We start from the raw sequence: 15364 nt of genomic DNA, 5'->3' as shown, positions 1-15364 counted from the left end.
ACTTGCTTTGCAGTAGGATAATCAATATTGAGGTGGGACCCATTCTTCTGCCTTTTTTTTTTTAAGTCCCCTTTTCTCTCTTAAAGAAACCGGCCACTGCACCAATAGTTAAGACCATATTATTCAGTCTTATACACTATCTAGAAAAGCCATGAGGCATAACAAACTGTTGGAAATTGGATTTTGAAATCACTTAAAGCATTTTACAAACAAGTCAGCTTTTATTGAGCATTTCGTTTTCATGTTTCTGAATGTTACAAACTGGTTTATTTCAACATTTGAGATTTATCCCATCGGAGCTGTTTGGTGTATGATATAAAACATCCTGTAAGCGTGGTTTAAGTAAACCCTAACTTGAGATCTATGCATTTGCTTTTTAAACATCAGTCAACTCAATAACTGAAATGATGGGTAATTGATGTTCTTTGCAGATGACACGCAAAACATTTGAACAACATGAACAGATCTCAAGTTATGATTTAGCTCTGCACAATGAAATTAGTGAGAGAAGTAAACCCTCTAAAACTTACTAATATCTGCAACCCAAATATTCTATTGTCATTCAAGTGCAATAAAGAGAAGGTCTCAGTTGATTGCTTCAAGTGGATTTGCCTTTCTGCTTCTTCTTCTCTGCCTCTTCCTCTTTTTCCTTCTCAATCTCAGCCACCAGGCTCTCAATTTCCTTGGCTTCCAAAATCTGCAAATGTATAAGAAAAAGCCATTATTAGCAAATAAATAAATAAAAGATTTATAAAAATACAAAATCCAACCATCCTTTGTGGGTGGCTCACCTTGAGTGGCTTGTTTCGTCTGATAATTGCAAGTTCAATATTTTTCCCTCCTGACTGGACAACCTGTAACGAACATACGTTGAATTAAATATCCAAATAAATCACAGACATTAACTCCTGTAGCATTGGACTCAAGTTAATATTACGGTTAAACACAAAAGACAATGCTAAACTATTGTGACTGTCTCGGTAAGCGTTTCATTTAGCTTTAAAAATAACAAATATTTGAATAACACTTAAGTTATCATGGAAAAATAAAATGTACAAATTTAACAATGCGCAAAAAAGGCGGTTTTATGGAATGGAGGATTAGATTCTGGCAGAAGGTAATACTCTGACAAAGACAGGGCAGTATTAAATTACTGAAGTGGTATATAAAAATACTATGGAAATTATCGTATCATTTGTAACATGCTCACATTTAAAAAACACCTTTAAAAGAAAGGTGTCATTAGCTACATACAGTATATTTAAATGGAAATATTACTAAAAATGCTTTACAATAGGATTACCCTGGCGAAGATAAAGTGAGTTAATTCAAATATAGGTCAGTACTAATTTTTAACCTTACCTCGAGCAAGGCTTTGATAGTCAGCTTGATTGTTTCATTGTCCCCAGCAATGGCTTCATCTGTGTAATTCTTCTCCAGGAACTCCCTTACAGTTTTTGCACTACGACCGATGGCATTTGCCTGTTTTTTTCAAGTAAAAAACAGATTTAAAATGAATTTCATATAAACCGTGTACTTGACTTGTTGTACAAGTCTAACCCAAATCAAAATGAAGAGCAAGCTCACTGACCTTCCAGGCATGGTAGGTTCCTGAAGGATCCGTCTGGTACAGCCTGGGGGTTCCATCGTCGTCAAAGCCAACAATTAACGCAGAGATCCCAAATGGCCTGCGCCCATTGCTTTGAGTGTAGCGCTACAGATATGACCGATGTAAAGACAGATGTGATGGTCATTCTTACACACCTTTATAACAATCAAATGGCGTATGGTTTCAGTCTTCTGAACTATTCTTAGAGCACACAAACTGAAACTGTAGCTATTTTATGATCACGCCCACTGACTATTGTCTTTTAGTAAACTGATAGTAAACAATAAATGAAGATGGTAAGGTACCTGTTTCAGTGTGGCGATGTAGCGTGTGATGTATTCCACTGTGACTGGGTCCTCTACAGTTAGCCTGTGGCTCTGGCACTCAACCCGAGCTCTGTTTATCACGATACGGGCATCTGCTGTCAGACCTTTAAGAAATTAAAAGAGGTTAGTTGTATGTACAAAATACAGGTAAAATAGAACAGAGACAAAAACCTAATATCTGGTATATACATCTGTAATAACGTAGTGGAAATTATAACGTATATTAGTCCATTTGTCCACTGTGCCATGTTAAATAAGAAAGGAATATTCAGTTTTGAATATTTTCAAGGTTTTGTTGTTTCAGTTACCTGCAAAAGCCATGCAGACATGCTCGTCCAGGGCACATATCTTACGGACAGTCCTTTCTTCCTGCAGCTTTGCCACAGATTTCTTCTCGACACCAAGGACAACAATGTCTTTACCTCTGATTCCCACCTGTGGAAAAATAAATCAAACAGTCAAACAAATAACCAGTCTTCACGATGCCTTCTTTGACCACAGTGACCACTTTCAGACTTAGAGTTAAAAAAGGGTATTTAATAGTTTAGATTCCCATCCCGCACAATTATTACACTGAGGCCCAAGTATTATATCGAGCCTTTTCAACAAAATCGTCTTTCCATTATGGAGATTTCTATCAAACTATTAAGCTGCAAGCTACACTTCTGGGGGTTAAAGGGTAAACCGTGAATAAAGCAGGATTCAATAGACGTATTAGACAATACATTGATTCTACCAGAACTTCCTAGAGAAGCTATACAGTTACACAAATAACTGCACAAGTTATCTCTAAACGATGAATAGGCAACTCAGTGTATTAAAGACTACAGTTAGACTTAGTTAACAGACCTTCCGTTTAATTTAGTGCAACTAGGAGGCCGCCAAGTGCATATATATGGGAATTAGCAAGCAGACACAAAACTGACTTACATTGTATTGTTTAACGTTACGCAATTGGAGTAGCACAATATTATTTAACGGACCAGGTAAACATAACATAATGTTTGTGTAAACGGTGAAATACCCTTAGTTTATCATTATCACAATGAAACTGAAACTACTGTCAGAGTGACACAGCGACAAAATGTTGGCTAGTTCTCATCTTCAGTAACTCTTATTTATTATTGTATTAGTTACATTAAGGAAGTTAAAGATGAGCAGTCCGACACGGTTGTTAAAAATCACAACATCTGAGTGAAAGAGATGTTGTTAAACAACAAAATTAGATAACTAAATACATGACTAACAAGAGAGCTTGCTACTCGCTAGCTTAGCTTGTTGGCTAACTGACGTGCTAACGTTAGCTTAAGCACTTGTTTCATTTTCGAACTTACAGCTGTGGAACCTTTCTTTACAGCTTCCTGTGCATACTCCACTTGGAAGAGATGACCATCTGGAGAGAAGACAGTAATAGCTCTGTCGTATCTTGCCGCCATTGCACTGCAACACAAATACAATCACGAGAAACAAGGAGACTTCCACCAAATGATTCAGCTAGTTAGCAATGTGTGAAGCCGCCCGCCGTGTGTTGAAAACGGCGCATGCGCACGACCTATGAACTGGGGCGATACCAACAGTGGGGGTTTTCTGAAGGAAAGTTGTACATATAATTTGATAATAATAGTCACTATTTGATTTGCTCTGCGGAACAATGTTTTCATCTGACAGTTGTAATACAAAATGCAATGTTTTATTACATGTGTGGTTCGTCAGGTAATGTGGAACGAGGATGCATTGTGTGAACAAAAATCATAAGCCTAATAAACAGTTTTACAAGCTATGATTGGCTCAAACTTCCTGCACTAGCATTTATAATAGTCAGAAACATATTTATGATCTGACTGTTCCCCTTTTTGTTGAGCAGTCCATTTCCCGTGGCCACTGGGACTAGATATAGACTGTTCCACTATAAGGAAAATAGGTGAACGTGTAATTCAATTAAGCCACAGTATGTATGCCTTTGACTACATAAATACATATGTTGAAGTATTGTTCAGTATTTTTATTGAATCGTAACCGAAACTAATATCTTTGTTCTCGAACTAAAAAAATAGCATCGAATATGTTTTCAAATGTGACTAACTCCCCCCCAAAACGGACCACTGCATTACAAAATTGAATCCTTTTCTGAACTGTTTGAGCTCTACCGATTTGTTAAACGTGTTAGCTTCTTTTGAATTTTATGCTCTGGTTCCCCTCTAACTTCCTAGAGTATCACCATGTCGGTGGCGTTTGCACCTCACAGGCAGCGTGGAAAGGGTGATATAACACCCGCTGGAATACAAAAGGTAATTCATATTTTTTAGCGGGTCTCGGGATGGAGGCAATGGTATCAGACGGTGCTAGCCTTTGAGCTAATATATGTAGCAGTGCCCATCCATGTCCAACTGTGAATACATCGGGAACAAATGTGCAGGGTCAAAGCGCGGTGAATATGAACCTCTCTGGAGTCAGTGCGCCACGTGTCGACGAGGGGTTTTAGGTCGATTTACCGGACTAATGTGTAAATGTACTTGAATTGAATGAGGGCCTGTCGTTTTGTTAGCCAAGGACAGCTAACATTAGCTAACAAGATGCGTCTATTGTTAGCTAGAAACGCACACTCGCATATAACAAAACGCCCCCATCCTCCCAATTGTTTTTCAAATTAGAGCAGAAAACCCACCAGAAATAAGAGTGCTTACAATATAAAATTACGCCGTCTAACTCATTGTAAATGTTGTGTAATTACGCGTAACCATAATGAATATGCATTTGCTATTCCAGTTATTAGACGAAAACAACCAGCTTATCCAGTGTATAATGGACTTCCAGAGTAAAGGCAAAACAGCAGAATGTTCACAGTAAGTTATGAAAATCCCTTCTTACCTGCTTGTTGCAGTATTTTTAAGTTAACCTTGACTTATAACCTATATGGATGACTCTCCACCTGCCCAGGTATCAACAGATGCTTCACAGAAATCTAGTGTACCTGGCCACGATAGCAGACTCCAATCAGAACATGCAGTCTCTCCTCCCTGCTGTGAGTATTGGTCCTTGCTGTTTGTTTTGAATGAATGAACTGTGTATACCAGTGTAACCTCTCTGCATCACACGGTAATGTTGAGCTCTTGTTTTAGCAAAGACTTTAGGAATTGGTTCAGGTAAAATATCAAATCAAATGTGTTAAGAAGCTGTCATGTCCCACACGAAATCATATTTAGAAACTAAAATGTATTATGTCCTGATTATTTTCATTGTTTTGCCCCCAGTCTGAGTCTTGTAACAAGATATCTGTTTAACACTTTATCAGTTTGCTTGTCATGATGAGTACTACAGAGCCTGTGAAAACAGTTGTATCATGAGTTCTGTCCTTCTCAGTGGAGTTTTCCAATGTTTGAAAAAATAACCCCAGGGATGTCAAAGTTATGGAAAGAGTTGAATTCCACATTTTTAAGCTTGACCCATACAATGGAGTTTAAAAGCTAGATGCATTAAAGTGCTCCTCAAGTATTAATGTTTGGTATTGAAATATCTCGGATCATATTTATGAATGAAACACCAGTTTGGACGTGTTGTGTGCACTTCAATTTGTAAGATATACTTATTTGGGTTTGCTAAGATTAATTTAATATTTAGAAAATACACAGACACGCTTTTTTGTGGTCAATCATCATTGATTAATTGAAGTCATCAGTTAAACTCCATGATACTTTGTTGCAGAGATCTTTTTGTCTGCTTTTCTTCTTGAGTTTTCTCTTTCCAGCGGATCAGGCTCAGATGTGTTTTTGAGTCAGCTGATGTGTGTTTTTTGTGTGTCTGTGTTGTGCGCCTGCAGCCGCCCACTCAAAACATGCCCATGGGCCCTGGTGGGATGAACCAAAGTGGAGCCCCCCCTCAGCCTCCTCATGGTCACAATATGCCCTCTGAAGGAATGGTCAGCGGTGGCCCTCCAGCCCCTCACATGCAGAACCAGATGAATGGACAGATGCCTGGTAAGTGACCCCCCCCCCCTCACCTTCCTTCCCTCGTCTTTCTCTCTTCTCTCTTTGCCCTTCTTCTCCCTCAGTCCCTGTCTCTCTTGGGTTGCCTAGCAACACCATAGAACTGTGAGGGAGGTTGCTCTGCTGAAGGATGATGTCACCTTTTTGCCAGCGCTGGTGGTCTTGGACTTGTCCTTCATTTGATCATGGTTTTCCCTCCATTTTCTCAAGTATCATGCTTTTGTTTCAGCATCTGTTTTGTATGTTTGCAAATGTCAAAATATATTTTTGGACTTAATGCAATAGAGTTGGTTTTCCACTGGTAGTGTGTTCACTGTTCAGTCATTCAGTGCCATGCTGTTTCCTGGATTTCCATTAAATGCTCACAACAGGGATGATCTTTTTTTAGCTCCTGCACCATGAAAAAGTCTCATGGAAGTTGTTTCATTTGTTAATATAAGCTGTTACATTTAGCGTTGACTTTTGTCACAAGCTTTAACATTGCTGAAAGAGAGGAATGGCTGAAGAGATAACCCAACACAAATGAACTGTTTAAACAAGAGGTGCAGGTGATTCATAACAGTTACTCACAGCTTTGGTGAACCCCAAACCTCCAACATGTCTCCAAGGTCATTTCTATTTATTTAAAATATGTTTTCTTCTTCTGTGATATAAAAACAGAGCCTCAGCTAACAGTCATTTACAGAGCAACAGTGTTATGGAAATGAACACAAAAGTATGTGCATTAAATATTTATGTGGAGAGTCATGAATCATCTTTGATTTCCAGGGCCCAATCACATGCCCATGCAAGGTCCCGGTCCCAACCAGCCCCCGAACATACCCAGTGGCTCTATGAATATGCCCCCCAGCGGCCATGGCTCGATGGGTGGTTACAACCACACTGTCCCTTCATCCCAGGGCATACCAGCCCAGAGCCAAATGAACATGACCCAGGGCCAGCCCATGGGTAACTACGGGCCCCGGCCAAACATGAACATGCAGCCCACTCAAGGTAAAATACCCAATTTGTTTGTTTCCCCTTGTTTTCTACTTTATCATCTTTCTTATTGGTGTGTCCCGCACATCATTTAACTGCATGTGATAAGCGGTAAACTGTTTTCATGTTTTTTTCCGTTTGTGTAGTTTAAGGGTTAACTGTTATTGTTGTTCCATAGGCCCCATGATGCATCAGCAGCCTCCCTCTCAGCAGTATAACATGCCTCCTGGTGGCGGTGGACAGCACTACCAAGGACAGCAGAACCCAATGGCTATGATGGGACAGGTCAATCAAGGGAACCATGTCATTGGGCAGAGGCCAATGCCTCCCTACAGACCCCCACAGCAAGGTATACCCGTCAAAGTGTGTCTGTGAAGTGTGCGAGTTGTGAGTGTCGGCCTTTCTTCTCCCTAACCCTCCCTTTTTTTACTCTTGTTCTTCTCAATTTCCTCAATTTCCACTTCTGCAGCTCACAGACATCTTGATGACTAAACATGTAACCCAAAGGGTCCAATTATAAAATTAGTCAAGGGACCAAAAGTAAACCTTCAAACAAGAACTAGCGACAAGGAATCCATCCTCTCCACTCTTCCCCTCACACGACCGATCCAACAACACCTTGAATCTACTTGTGTGTATGTTGTGTGTATGTGTATGTAGGACCCCCTCAGCAGTACCCAGGGCAGGAAGACTACTATGGGGACCAGTACAGTCACGCAGGACAGGGAGCCTCAGAAGGTAGGAGAACCCTCCAGTCATTTGGAGAAAACCAACAACCAAATAAAACCCAGGTGTTGTGTTAAAACACAAATGATGCAAAGAGACTGACAATGTTTCAGTTTCTTCATTATTTTCTGGGAAATCAAAAGTGACTTTGGGCTCAATCAAATAAAAATAATATGGCCTCTAATTTCGAGAAAAACACCCACATGCCAGAGTGCACTTTCCAAAAGATGCTGCAGTCATTAGATAAGTTAGCAACTACCCAGTGTCTTCCGTCTCCCCCTACTGTGGCTGTTGCTCCACCTGTTGCTCTGAAAGGAAAGTCAGGGACAGAGTCTTGTGTGAGTCTCAATGGCAAAAGTTGTGTTTTAAGTAAAAGGTTAATTCTTCAGATTGTCATTGAATAAAGATTGCAAACATTTTGAGCACACTGATTTGCAGAAGAGCTAGTGACTTGTAAAAAAAATACAACACTTGATATACTTCCAATGTTCTCCATGTTGGTGTGTTTATGGGGTGACATATTACAGATTCAAACCAACAACTCCTTCTCTTTCTTTGTTCAATTAACATTTACTTATTTGTTTCCTTTATTTTTTTCTCTACACTGACTGCCCTTTTCTTTTTTTTACCTTTACCTTTTACATGTGTTTTTTCTTTCAAGTCCAGCCATTTCAAAAACAATACGCATGTCACTAATACACGGCTGGTTTATGAGTGGCTGTTTTCTTTGCTGTTGCTCTGTAGTTGTAAACGTGTTTCTCACATGGCGTGCTGTTGCCTCTTGAAGGTAATGCCCAGTATGGCCAACAGCAGGAAGCCTACCAGCAAGGCCCCCCCCAGCAGCAGGGCTACCCCCCTCAGCAGCAGTACCCAGGGCAGCAGGGCTACCCCCCACAGCAGCAGGGTTACGGTGAGTTGCCTTCTCTGGAATAGGGGCACATTTCTGTCCTGCAGGAGGCAGTATCGTCTCTCTTTATGTACCTTTTTGTTCATCTGTTGAATACTAATTCCTCCTTGGTAAGTTGCTGTTTACTGCCCCTTGGACATGTAGCTGTGCCAAATGCATGTCAAGACATCGTCAAAAGCAGGGAATTAAAGAAGCACCTTAATGAATGGTTGGGGATTGGAGCTTGGTGGAAGAGAAATGTAATCAGTATCGTGGTGTAGGGCTGTGCATCTTCACTGGTCTCACGATTCGTTTCGATTACGATTATCCTGTCAACGATTCGATTCAATTCGATATCCCGATGCATCACGATTCATACCAATGCGTTGCATCCTCAATTTTCTATATTACTGCGCATGGCTTATTTTTCATCAATGCATACATGCAGTAAATACATATGAACTCTCTTTTTATTATTTAGAAAGTGCTTCAGAAATCAATAACATAAATGTCTTGACATTCATTTATAAACCAAAATAAATGAATTGTATAGGTCTAGCCTCCGTGTGTGAAGTTGTTCCATCCTCAAAAACAAAAAAATAATGCTTCTGCAGTCTAGCTGCAGCTTCTAGCAACGGTCTTCTGTTAAAAAAAGGACACTGAATGTCCTGAATGTGGCATCACACACAGGACTTGAGTCTGAACGTCTGAACACAGCAGACAGGAGTATTTACAATAGCATATGCAAACAAAAATACTGTGGGTGCACACTTACATTCTCTGTCTTACTGTTACATAAATCCCATGAATGTATGAGATTAAGTTAGCTTCATTATATCTCAGTGATTAAGTGAATAATAAAGTTTCTATTGGGTCACTATCAGCCTGTCACTCATTATTTTCAGGGAGGGGGCGGGGTTTGGAGGAACGGAGAGGAGACGGTGATCGCGGAAGCTTTTTTCCTCCTGCCTTCACAAACTTTACACACGTATATATCGTCTGAAAATTGCTAGAGGACATTCATACTTTGCAATCCAAGACTTAATTAAATCCACCAAAAACCTGACATGATTGTAACGCGATTATTTTTGAAAAACATAAATCTCTGAGCCGCAGCGACACGGAGTGATTCAGAGCGGGTCCTTCTGCTGTTGGTTCTGGACTGGTGTTGTTGTGTTGGTGGATAAAGCAGACTGCTCCGTGTTTGGTGTTGCTGTGCCGCTGTCACGTCTGTTCCCTGATCTCTGCGTCACCGACCGATTTGATATTAAAGTGACAGAAAAAAAAAAACGTTATAGTAAAGCCGCGGCCGGAAAATCAGGAAACAACGTTACTACGCTATAACCGATTATCTTCCGTCACTGCATCGAGACCGAATCGTCCACGTCCGCATCGCAATGCATCGTAGAAACGATTATTTTCAACACCCCTATCGTGGTGGCTGGCACCACATTTGCATTTCTCCTGGTGCTTCAGTTTGATATGACGCACTGTTCTGAGGGAGTGGGAGAGCAGCTTTGGCTGATGGGTACAGACATTGGGCAAAGTGTGTGTTGACTGCCAGCTAAACATTTTGAACTCCTAGCATTTTGGATAAAAAGTAAAGCAACATGTAACCAGTACATATCCTAAAATTAACAAGAAATCATATTAAAACAAAATGTGTAAGGTATATGACAGAAGATTGTAACTTTGACTGGTTATGGCTTAACTCATAATAATTGAACATTCATGACAGTCATGGAGATCTTAACACATACATTCTATTGTTTGTTTTTAAATGGCTTATTGGGCTGGCCCCTCAGCACATCTCCGACCTCCTACAAGTGTACACCCCCTCAAGGGCTTTGAGGTCGGCTGATCAGCTGCGGCTGGTAGTCCCTAAAACTAAGAAAAAGACCAGGGGAGACCAAGCCTTCTCAGACCCATGTCAAATGGTCCCCCACTCTTCAAACTTTTAAGTCCCGCCTAAAGATCCACCTCTTTCCCTCGCTTTTGACTCAGTCTGAGCTATGCTCTACCTATTTGTATGCTTTATTGTCTGTCCATAGCCTATATGTGTGCCTTGTATCTATTCTTATGTGTGCCTTTTATATATTCTTGTAATATTATATTTTGTTATAATGTTATGTTCTTTTTAAAGCACTTTGGCAAACCCTCTGTTTTTAAAATGTGCTATAGAAATAAAGTAGATTGGATTGGATGCTAATCATGAATAGGTGAAAGTCTGGGAGTCTTAAGTTAGAGTTGACTTATAGTGGTTCCATATTTATATGTTCAACTTTAGATTATTCACATCAAGTGTGGGGCTTCAGATTGAACCAACATAAATAACATAAAGGAAGGAAAAAAAAGGATTCCACTTGCAATATAGCTATTTGGGCTCTTGCAGCTATTTGGTCTTTTTCCTTCATCATCCCATTTCTCTCCAGAACTTTCCATCAGTCACTGTCTGTCTGAGCCCGAGCTCCTGTTAGTAATGAGCTGGTGGTGAGGCAGAGGCTGTGAGGTGAGATCCATCTGGCACACACGCATGCTTCCTCTCGCAGGCCCCCACAAGGTTATGCTCTACAGCAGAAGACATTATGAGCTCCTAACGATGCTGTGTGGGTCTCATTTGACTTCAGCCACAGTCAGGGTTTGCGTGCTCCTCCACGGCACCTGCATAGATAGCTACAGTGTATGTGGGCTGATGAAATGATTTTTATTTTTCCCTCCTTTTTTTTAATGAAGCCTGCTTCTCTAATGAAGACCAACAGAATCTCCTTGATGTCTTCTTGCATTAGGGAGCCTCCAACCTGACTCACCCATTCTCATTTTCAATCATTACCGAGTCAGACGTGGAGGCAGCCTAAACAAATGGGTCTGACATACCCACCATCCTGTCTTAGACATCCATCAGCCTTTTATATTGCAGCCCATTAGTAATAGTATACTGAGGGATTCCATAGAGTTCTCAGAGTAACAAGTAGGACATGGAAACAGTTAATGAGCAAAACTTGGGCCGGTTCAGTTGTTGTCCATCTCATTTTAAGTTGGTATTAAGAATAGCACTCTGCTTATTTAAAAGAAACTAAGGGACTACACTTAATTTTGTCGACTCAAGCATTTTCTGTCAAATTGATTTTTCAATGTTTGTTGTAGGTCCTTCCCAAAGTGCCCCAGGACAGTATCCTAACTATCCTCAGGGGCAGGGGCAGCAGTACGGAGGGTACCGCCCCCCCCAGCCTGGACCCCCACAGGGCCAGCAACAACGCCCTTATGGCTATGACCAGGTGAGTATTCCCACAACACCGGACAGTCACAGCGACTAGTTGCCACATCGCTCTTAGTTCGTCCCGTATTATGTGTATTCCAGACTTAGTTGTATATTTTGTTTAGTGAGACCAGAGACCAATGTGTTAAAAGGTAAATATTAAAAGTAGGATGTTTTGCATGCTCATCATATTGTGGGGTTGAACCTGTTCTCCCCAAAAGAGTGTATGTGTTACTTTTGTCTTGTTTATTGAGTCTTAGTTATATATCATGGCTTATAAGGAATGCCACTTGAGTGAAATACGAGGTCTTTAAGAGAATTCTTCCTTAAACTTGATAAAGACTGCTCCAGTGTTTAAAGGGAGATCCATTTGTTGCCCTGTATTTCCTGTGGTCTTATGTGGGGACCACAGCTATACTTTGATATTTGTATCTTTGAATATTCAGGGGCACATGAGGAAATAAAGACCCGGGGATTTGAACCCCTGACTAGCTCTGTAAGAAGCAAAGGTAATGGTTGCTGTGAAGACCTCAACGTCAAATCTAGACGTTTGACCACCTAGCTTTAATTTGCATTTGTTATGTTTCTTCTATCTCTCTTTTGTCTTTATCTTTAGTCTATCTTTCTCTTTTTAAGTTTCTTTTTTCTTTTGTTATTAACCAGGGGTCGAATTGTAAGTTATGAGGTCAGAAACACAGCATGCTTAGTCTGCAGGGAGACAGCGGAAAGCTTACTGCTTTGGCTGTGTCCTTAAACTCTACTATCTACAACACTGGTTTTAAGGATGACTGTGCTTAGGATAACATAATGCGTATTGGAATTCAAATGTTTTGTATAAATGCCTTTTTTTTTTTAAATAAGTTTGTTTTCAAAATTGGTGTCCATTGTCATTTCCATCAATGCCAAACACATACTTCGACCCCTGTTTTAAGAATGCATCTGATACTACTCTTACCCTTACACTGTCTCACTTGAAAACAAGTGTCCACTTTCTAAATGGGACTATCCCGGGTCCTCAGCCATGTTGCTGCAGAAGCCTGAAGTAAACATATAGAATTCTCAAGCTCTCAAGTTGTGAGTCCATGCTGCCACCTGCTGGTCAAAACCAGCAGATGCAGCCATAACTCATGGTTTGCATTATGATATGGTTGAAACCACGGATGATTTGCACCCTTTTGAGAACATTTGTAAATATAAGCTTTTAATATCTGTTTTTTTAATAAACCAGTAACACAAGTCTTTCACATTTCCTCCACAGGGCCAGTATGGAAATTACCAGCAATGAGAGATGGTCCCAGCAACCCACACCGCTCTGATCTGTCTGAGCTTTGACCTCTGGTCAACTGCAAAGCAGACTCAAATGATGGTTGTAGCTCGCTGAGATTCTCTCTGACATGAACATACAACACTCAAAAATACAAGATACGTTTTCCCATCTCTTTGCCTATAAGATGTATTCTTTTTATCATGTACATTGACTTGATAATGTCAAAGTCCGCGATTCACCCTCCGGTCCAGTATGTCTCACAGCAGCAATGCCTTAAAAAATGGAACTGCCTTATCCTTTAGCATTGCAGATTGTGAAACGGACTGACAACATTTTCGATATCAGAGACAATTTAAATGAACAGTTTCAATCTACTGTGGTGCATTGTTTCTCTATCCTTTTAGCTCGATGTTTATAAGAAGCAATAATGCCAGCAGTAGGGAAATGTGTGTGGGGGCTTGAAGATGAAATAATGCACCAGATGAACTTCCCGCTAGGCCATGGTACGTGTCTTGATGTATGTGATGATGTATAAATATATTTTATGCTTTTTAGATCAAGCTAACTTTGTATAAGACATTGGGAACTAGTACTAAAGCTGTTGTTTATTTCATGAAGTGTATGTGTCAATGTTTTTTTAATGATGATGCCATCCAGCACATATAGTTTTTTTATGTTGAGTTGTATTCCTATTCAATTGGATCTGCTACGTCAGTGACGTGTGCGCTGTATGAATTATTTGTGTAAAAATTAAACATTAAATGACATGAACAGAAAATCCGTGAAGGAAAAATACAAACATTATCCCTGGAATTAGAAAATGCTTAATGTCTGGGAGCACATGGACTTGGTGGATTCTGTGTTAAGCTGTGTATTTAAGTCTGGAAACTGTCAATATCAAATGTTGGTCATGAACAGATTTTTACTTTGTTCCACATTCCCTGACAGAATAAATGCAACAGGCCTTTGACTATCATGCCCTAATAGGTGACATGTAGCAGATGCCACTGCAATTTGTCAGTCCATTCTCTCTGAGCCTTTTCTCTTCATGAAAGCACCACAAATATTTCTGACAAGTACATTTTGTTTTGTTAGTCTTGCTAATGCTGGAATCCCCTTTTCCCTTTGAATAAACGTCTGAGTTGATGTCATTCAAATAGTGTTGTGTGTGAATAATAGAGATTGTTACTATCAAATATGTAACATAAGATGTGAAAATAATGTTCTCAAATGGATTCCTTAGTTTCACAGTAAAGACTGGTTGTGCAGTTTTATATCACTGGCTTGATATCTGTTTCATGGTGCATACTTTATTGATCCCATCTGTACAGCGGTGTGAAGAAGAGGAATTCACTGTCCTCCGATATTGTTTATATGGCTGTTTTAATATTTGGCATTCTGCACCCCATCCAAGTGGTCACATTTGTGTCATGGCAATGTATAACTGTACATTACAATAAATTGGAAGAATCTTTAATACACCTTGACTTGTTATTTATAGCATTTGACCTTATATTGAGATTAACTGTGAAGTGCTAAATCATTCATCCTGATGACAACATACATAAACAAGATGTGCACTATTGGTGCTGTCATAATGTGACAGTATGATATAATTGTTTTGTCTTCATCTGGCATCAGGTAATCAGCTTCCTACTGATAATGACCCTGCACCGCTCAGCAGCATGTCTGCCTTGTCCAGATGCATCCAGAGAGGTCCAGAGCACATTTACACCCAAAATTACCTTCCGTGTCCCTCCTTCCCCCTCTGCTCCCTCCAGAGAGGGAGAGGGACTACCTGTCACATTGGGGGGAGTGATACAGATGGTACACCAGATGTGTGGCCGAAGCACATGATGGGAGAGTGGTGTTGGTGTTAAGAGGGCCACAGACTGCTTGGGTTGCCTTGGTGCGGATGATGAGTGTGTGTGTGTGGATGCAGGTGCTTGCAGCAGAAGGGAAGTGTGAACTTCTTGAGCATGCCTACGTATAAAATGTATATGTGCATTTGTGTATCCCTGGTCAGGTTTAGTGGCATCTCCTATCACCCCGCCATCCTGCTGCTCCACAGCTGGCCGCCCCACCCTTCCCAGCTGCCACTGGGGCTCCCCCCGGCCCCTTTGCCTGGCAGAGCTGGCGTTTTGGGCGCTCCCCCACCAGTCCTCCCTGGCAGCTGCTGCCCTCAGCTGCGCTCTCGCAGACGGTATTGGGGTCGGACAAAGTCACTCCTCCTGTGGCTGTATCTGAGGCCATTGGGGGAGGATGAAGAGGTGGCAAGGAGACTCTTACCTCCTATGAAAGATCTCATTTAAACTCTCATGAATTTAACTGGA

The 15364-nt window shown here is 40.7% G+C and overlaps 2 protein-coding genes across 3 annotated transcripts; one reads left to right on the top strand and one right to left on the bottom strand.

Moving 5' to 3' along the window:
- Positions 1–201: 201 nt before the first annotated feature.
- Positions 202–3523, bottom strand: psma8 (proteasome 20S subunit alpha 8). Its single transcript, XM_034234488.1, has 7 exons — positions 3270–3523; positions 2244–2370; positions 1915–2039; positions 1592–1714; positions 1363–1482; positions 792–854; positions 202–697 (listed from the first exon to the last, which is right to left on the bottom strand). The coding sequence occupies exons 1-7, from the start codon at positions 3369–3371 to the stop codon at positions 599–601; spliced, it is 759 nt and encodes a 252-aa protein (XP_034090379.1). The 5' UTR covers positions 3372–3523; the 3' UTR covers positions 202–598.
- Positions 3524–4012: 489 nt separating this feature from the next.
- ss18 (SS18 subunit of BAF chromatin remodeling complex) lies at positions 4013–14512 on the top strand. 2 transcript variants are annotated; one of them, XM_034234487.1, is made up of 10 exons: positions 4014–4223; positions 4702–4778; positions 4873–4957; positions 5753–5909; positions 6687–6911; positions 7075–7245; positions 8410–8532; positions 11653–11783; positions 12211–12273; positions 13023–14512. In XM_034234487.1, the coding sequence occupies exons 1-9, from the start codon at positions 4155–4157 to the stop codon at positions 12226–12228; spliced, it is 1056 nt and encodes a 351-aa protein (XP_034090378.1). In that variant the 5' UTR covers positions 4014–4154; the 3' UTR covers positions 12229–12273; positions 13023–14512. The 2 variants fall into 2 exon arrangements, 1 of the variants encoding a protein (XP_034090378.1); XR_004570825.1 differs by having other exon boundaries at positions 4013–4223; positions 11653–12273.
- Positions 14513–15364: the final 852 nt, after the last annotated feature.

The sequence above is a fragment of the Gymnodraco acuticeps genome, unplaced genomic scaffold (assembly GCF_902827175.1).
Source record: "Gymnodraco acuticeps unplaced genomic scaffold, fGymAcu1.1, whole genome shotgun sequence".
NCBI classification, from domain to species: Eukaryota; Metazoa; Chordata; class Actinopteri; order Perciformes; family Bathydraconidae; genus Gymnodraco; species Gymnodraco acuticeps.
Note: the sequence above shows the minus strand (reverse complement) of the source record. Positions and strands in the feature narration are given on the sequence as shown.